The sequence below is a fragment of the Lycium ferocissimum genome, chromosome 3 (genome assembly GCF_029784015.1).
Source record: "Lycium ferocissimum isolate CSIRO_LF1 chromosome 3, AGI_CSIRO_Lferr_CH_V1, whole genome shotgun sequence".
NCBI lineage: Eukaryota > Viridiplantae > Streptophyta > Magnoliopsida > Solanales > Solanaceae > Lycium > Lycium ferocissimum.
Window position 1 is genome coordinate 67,792,157 of NC_081344.1, and position 7,106 is coordinate 67,799,262.

A 7,106-nucleotide genomic window follows, 5' to 3' on the forward strand; every position below is an offset into this window, starting at 1 on the left:
TACACACAATAGGAGTGTAGTTTTATTCCTCACAACAAAATTCTCAACCCACATACAAAAAAATATTAACAATATGGGTAACCGATGAATAACTTCCCATTATACATCGATCTTTTTTCCTTCTTTTTTTCCTCCTTTTAATATACTCTCTTTCTTATGTACAGAGCACACTGAATTGTATTTAATTTTCTTTCTGAACATTTTCTAGCCCATAGTATAACTAAAAAATATTTTGCCAAAGGCAAATCATAAATCTACTAATTCTAGTTCATGGATTCACCTCTGTCGAAACCAGAACTTCCGTCGGTTGTTGGCCGAGAATTTCTGGTTTCATTTTATTCTTCAATATTTCTTTGTACATATCAATATCCCCAACTTTTCGACGAACCTCAACAACCACAAAACCATCTATCACTCTGTTAATTTCCATGTTCATAATCAATTTACCTTTCTTCAACTCCACTCCCCATTCTTTTTTCTTCTTCAACCTGATATTCTCCTTCTTTGCCATCTCCTCCACTCTCTCCATTGCTATCTCCAACGACCCTTCAACAATTAATCTTTCGAAATCTTCCAACGGGTTGCATCCATCGTTTAACAACCCTGAGAGGTCTAATCCCAAAGAGAACGAAATTATATCAAAAGCATTCAAATAAGAGTTCTTGTTCTTGTCTTCTCCCTCCTTGACCTCTTCTATTTCCGTGTTAGACGTAGATGGACCCATTGAATCTGAATCCTGAATCCGTCTCTGAGGCTTACCGTCTTCCTCACAGAATTTAACACGTTTCAAGCCCTTCTTAAACCAAGGGTCGTTGATGATTTCTTCAATGGTTATTCTTGTCATAGGATTTGTGTCAAGAAGTCGATGTAAAAATCGTTTTAACTCGGATGACATCCATTTAGGACACTTGAATTCTCCATTGCAAATCTTATGGTACATCCCCATGAGATTTGAATCATGGAATGGCAAATATCCAGCATTTAACACAAACAAGATGATTCCACATGTCCATACATCTACCTGTTAGAAAATAAAATAACAGAAAGTTAGAAAAAACGCTTTGAAATGAGAAAAACTTTCTTTAAAGAGATATTGCTATGGAAAAATACAAACAAATTCCTTCAAGATGCAATAGAGTTCTAAATTGACTTTGCCTGTTGTCATGAAAAGGATGAATTTATCGAATTGAAAGAAAATTATTCAGAATAGTTATCTTATTTTATGAACAAACATGTTGTATAAGAACAATTCCACTTTATCCAAGTAAAAGAAAACCATTCAAAATAGTCATCTTATTTAATGAACAAAGATATAGCACACAAACAATCCCACTTTATATCAAATCACAAGCTATAAATTAACATACCTTAGCTCCATCATATCCTTTCTTTGTTAGAATATCTGGTGCCACGTAAGATGGGGTGCCACAAAGCGTGTGTAACAACCCATCTTGTTGTACTTGTTCCGTTAATGCACTTAGCCCAAAATCAGACACTTTCAAATCACCATTTTCATCAATTAGCAAATTTTCCGGTTTCAAATCACGGTGGTAGACGCCGCGGGAATGACAGTAACGAATGGCGGAGATGAGTTGCTGGAAAATTTTCCGAGTCTGATCTTCGGAAAATTTTCCAGCTTTCGCGATTTTCGCGAACAATTCGCCACCCTTGACGAATTCCATGACGAAGTAGATCTTCGTCTTGGTAGCCAGCACTTCGTCAAGCTTGACGATGTGAGGGTGACTTAAGCGACGCATGATGGAGATCTCACGTTTGATGTTCGACATCAAAATCGCGTTACTAACTCTTGATTTATTGATTATTTTTATTGCCACGCTATGGCCATCTTTGACGTCCCTAGCGTGGTACACTTTGGCAAATGCGCCACATCCAAGGAGTTTTCCTAGCTCATATTTACCGAATATTGTAGTGGTTTCTGAAGAACCTGAGGCCATAGCCGGCGTGTAACACGGCAAGAGCCAAACGTTCGATCTCGAGAATTAAAATGTCGAGATCGAACTAGTGACTGATTAATGAGAAAGAAGCAAATTGATAGAGCGATAGAGCAATTTTGGAGGTTGTTGTTGTTCTGTGAAAAGGGATTATGACAACAAGAAAAAAGAAGAAGAAAAAAATGGATCCCACAACTTTAGCCTCTCTGGCCACTATATATATATAGGGGTCATTTTTATTTTATTTTTTAATTTCAATTTAACACTAAAAAAAAAAGTAGTAATATATTAATTGCAGACCGTGAGATGTCTATCCCCACACGTCATTATAACAACATCTTTTGTACTATACTCTTCTTAAAATATATTGTGTTTCAATTTTTGCAAGTCAACGAATGGTTTGTTTAATGCGTGTCTACCACTTGGTCCATCTATGTTTTGTCTGAGTTATAATATCATTGTTTATCTTTTCTTCCAAGGGTAAGTAGTTGTGGACATCCAGCTAATTTAGGGGATTTTCAGATGATTAATTGTTAAAACGCGTATTTTTTGTTATTTTTTTTTTCTTTTTACGAGAAGTAGAAAAGGTAAAAGATAGAACTTTTGGTGGAAGTTTGGAACTGGAACTCTATATCTAAAGGGTGCAAGTGCAATGACAGCCATTAGGTTTTACTCAAATTCCATAGAATTGTAAGTACAGCAAAAGAGAACTATTTCTCTAATAAAAGGTAATGTAAATATTTTAAACACTTTGAAGTATCTGGAAAATTATTGCTCTGTTTTCATTTTCTTATAAGCATAACAAGTGATGATTAATTTACTTGCCCTATGACGATTACCTGTTTTTATTCGTAGATTGACTTTAAATTATTTATTTACTAGTAAAAATGTTCGCGCTTCGCGCGGTCATAATAAAACATTAGTAAACATATAAAATAGTTCTTTTTTTTTTTTTGGTTTTGTAAATTTAGTCGAAAGAAATTAAAAATCATGTGTATGCATATAAAATAAATTTATAAACCAATTGAATCACAAATATAAATCATTTCATTTATAACATGAAGATCATCTTTTTTCTACATATTTTTATGTACATGTTAATCCCGAATTTTTTTTATGTGCCATGTTACGTACAAAAGCTCTAATCTCTTGACGTATATCGATAATTATGTACTGCAATTTTATATTAGTATCATGTAATTCATTTTCAAAACAGGCCTTGGCACTTTTCTGCATTTTGCACTTGCCCCTACAAGTCTGCTTGAGTCTTTGCTTAGTTCAGGATGAATAATCTTCAACCTTAGAGAAAAATACAACAGAACATGCAATGAGATGCCCAATTATATATGCAATAATTTTTTTGGCACTAAAGATTCCATTCGCCTTGGACCACTATGGAGAACAGGCAAAACTTCTACAAAAAAAAAAAAAACACACATACCTGTTTTTCGTTTGATTCGTAGTAAGAAAGCCAAATAGTGCGAGAAACAAATTGGCGATTTAATTTGAAGCGTATATAAAGTTATTATAAAACTATTAATTGTAGACATATTAAGGGGGAAGTACAACAACCCAGCAAGTTAGTTCGAACATGGAGTCGAACTTAGCAAAGTGGAGGATATACGGATTGATAAAGTATATAAACCGAATACACATGAAATCGGTGGGAACTTAAATAAACTAAGAGGTCATGGTTATTGCAGTAAGGGAGTAAATATGAAGCAAACATTAAGTAATAACAGGTATGAAGGGAAAGTACAAGTAACAACCAAGTCGGTGGAAGAGGGCGAACGAATTGATCTAATGAAATAGCACTTGTAAAGCATTAGAACGTACCACAAGTTTTAAAATAGTGTAAAGTGGAAGGCTGTCATAGAGGATGTTACAAAATATGAATGGTAAAGAGTTTAATTTGATCGGCGATCAGGAAGGAAGGGTAGTCCTACGGAATGGAACAGTATCTAAACCGAATAAACATGTAATCCTTGTAAAAAAAGATATGTCAAAGTGGTTTAGAATGGGCAGGACATCATATTTATCTTGTTTAAGGATGTTCCTGGCAATTAATTTCCTTTCAAGCTTAAGACCCAAACGTAACGCAACCAAAAAGCAAAACCTAAACTTTCAAAAGACATTCTCTTTAAGTCTACGCTTATCTCTTCCCAACATTGAGCGTTGCTAAAGCAGCAAATATATTTCTCGAATTTCTAAGTTATTTGATAAGGAAGGATATTCCTACGGAATGGCACGGTATATAAACCGAATACACATGGAATATGTGTAAAAGCAAATAAACTCTAAGTGGATCAGAATGGAGAAGAACCATAACAAAAATAAAATTAAGCAACTAAACTTTCAAAAGTCTTTCTCTTCAATTCGTTTCCTATCTACGGTTATGTCACCTAGTTGCTCTAAAAAGACAAATATATTTCTCGAATTTCTCAGTTCTTTGAAAAGGAAGGATATTCCTACGGAATGGTACAGTAGAGAATACGAATACACTTGGAATATGTGTAAAAGCAAATAAACTCAAAGTGGATTAGAATGGAGAAGAGCCATACATGGGAGACCGATGATGTGGCACGCCTCAAAAGCTCAGAAAGACATTTATTTATTTATTTTGTCATTTTTTAGCCCTCTTATTTATTTCTCAAAATTAAAAATATTAAATTTTCATCCTTGCAAAGAATGAAGCGTTGCCTTACTCAACTTACGTAATAGAATAGTTACACATTTTTGAGTAAGCGTGATATTTAAAGTTTTAAAGATGCAGTAACCGTCAACTTTCGACTAAACATCACATTTGTCTACTCCTCTTAGTCTGGAGCTTCTTTACCACATGAAATCTTCCCTGCAAGATTGTTATAGAGTGCGTTATGCAGTGTATAGTAAAATTCTCCCCAAATTTACAGTTTAAGTTGTATAGTATTTTAAACGCAAAAAACATGGAATATGTGTAGTATAAAACAAACAAATATAAGCATATTAATTTCTCGAATTTCTAAGTTCTTTGATAAGGAAGGATATTCCTATGGAATGGCCCAATAGATAAACCGAATACACATGGAATATGTGTTAAAACAAATAAAATCTAAGTGGATCAGAATGGAGAAGAACCATAACGCAAATAAAAATCGACCCGGGGCGACCTAAACTTCCATAACGCAAATAAAAATCGACCCGGGGCAACCTAAACTTTCAAAAGTCTCTCTCTTCAACTTGTTTCCTGCCTACGGTTATGTCAGCCTAGCGCTGCAGTGCTCTTAAATCAGCAAATATATTTCTCGAATTGCCCAGTTCTTTGGAAAGGAAGGATATTCCCACGGAATGGTACAGTTTAGAAACCGAATAAACTTGGAATATGTAAAAGCAAATAAACTCAAAGTGGATTAGAATGGAGAAGAACCATACCTGGGAGGGGTGTGCTGTTTTGTGCGTAGCGGGAACGATGGCGGCAGAAGAGTTTGTAAGTTGTCTGGAGAATGATGTTGGGAAGAAGAGGAAGAGAAGGAAGATTAGCAAGGAGCGTGAAAGTGAAATTCGAGAGGCGCAAAATGTTTTTATAAACGTTGCCGTAGATTGTGGGGGTGCAAGGGACGAAGAGGTGGCTGCAAGTTTGAAGAGATTTAATTTTAAGGCTGGGAAAAAGATTTTTGCCCTCAAAAACTTACCCCGTTGATGCGCACATCCTTTGCTACCGCTTTATATATATATATATATGATTTTCAACAGAAGAGACTTGTATTTATTTATCAGGTCTATGATATTGTCCAGGTGCACACGTGATCCTTGCATGTAAAACTATATTTATCAGGTCTATGGTATTGTCCTGGTGCACACTTGATCCTTGCATGTAAAACTATATTTAGGGCGTGTTTGGTATGGAGCAAAATATTTTTTAATTTTCCCATATTTGGTTGGTCAAAATATTGTTGAAATATTTTCTCTAGGACAGTAAGTTTCTTAAAATGAAGAAAATGACTTCTAGTGAAAGTAGGAAAACAAGTCCACAAGTGACATTCCACATTGATTGGGTCTTCCCACCTCCATAGCCCCCTCTCCACCACCCCATACACCCCTCAAACTCACCTCTCCTAGTATTTGTGTAGATTATATACAAATGTTTTTAGAATAATATTTTTTATAGGTACAGGCACACAAAAAAAAAATTAAGAAATTTACTTATTTTCTTAGAAAACATTTTCCTTCGAACCGAACATATACCCTTAATGTTGAATGTTGGTGAGTCTCCAATATGCTCAATTATGTTGTTCTATTTCTTCCGAAAATTAAAATAGTATTAGAAAGAATTAAGTCTAAGGGCGTATACAGGCACTAGACTACATATATTTTGCCTCCCAACAGCGCAAAATTAGGAGGAAGGGAATTAGGTCAAAGGCAAATAGGCAAATGGTCGGTGGTTAGAAGGACTATGGCGGCAATGGTAATGGCGTAGGAAGATCTTTGGTCGGCTGCGATGACGTTAAAGTTGACTCAAGAATGTGGTGATACATAAGCGGTTTTTGGTTCAACCTTATTTTGATTTGAAGTCTAATTAAGTTTCCAAAGCTCAAACTTATTGTTCAGTTTATTATTAAGTTAATCACCATTGCATCTAACTTTTTTTCCCATAAACAACTGTATTATATTACTTCATAATATGTCTTACATGTCTATAACGTGCCAGTGCATCATTTACAATCCAGCTTGGGATATCAGAATTCCAAGAAACCCTATGTAAAAACAAAAGAGAAATCTAGCTTATATTATGAGCTAGCAATTTTCATGCGCGAGGGGTATGTACAAAGTTGATCTCTTCAAAAGAACTCATCAATCTCCATATATCCTCTCAAGTGATATCTATATTCCAAGACACTATCATCTTCTTTTCTAGTATTAATTCCACATTCTTTGCATTTGATAGTATATGAAATCTTGACCAGTCATTTTGTAACGCTCTTCAATGAATGTCAATTAATTGCTAGTGCTTCAACGGTAATGGCCTCTCCACAAATTGAATAGAGGTACCAAAGACATGAAGTAAAATGACCACAGCTATCTGAATCAATTTCGAATACTATTAGCTCGAGCTATAAAAATTGTCCAAAATAATATAAGGAAATAATAGTGCATACACATAACGTATGAAATCAT

General features: G+C 34.8%; 1 protein-coding gene across 1 annotated transcript; it reads right to left on the reverse strand.

The window, feature by feature from the left end:
* On the reverse strand, positions 1-2,149 carry LOC132050505 (CBL-interacting serine/threonine-protein kinase 11-like). Its single transcript, XM_059441769.1, has 2 exons — positions 1,368-2,149; positions 1-1,021 (listed from the first exon to the last, which is right to left on the reverse strand). The coding sequence occupies exons 1-2, from the start codon at positions 1,953-1,955 to the stop codon at positions 269-271; spliced, it is 1,341 nt and encodes a 446-aa protein (XP_059297752.1). The 5' UTR covers positions 1,956-2,149; the 3' UTR covers positions 1-268.
* Positions 2,150-7,106: the final 4,957 nt, after the last annotated feature.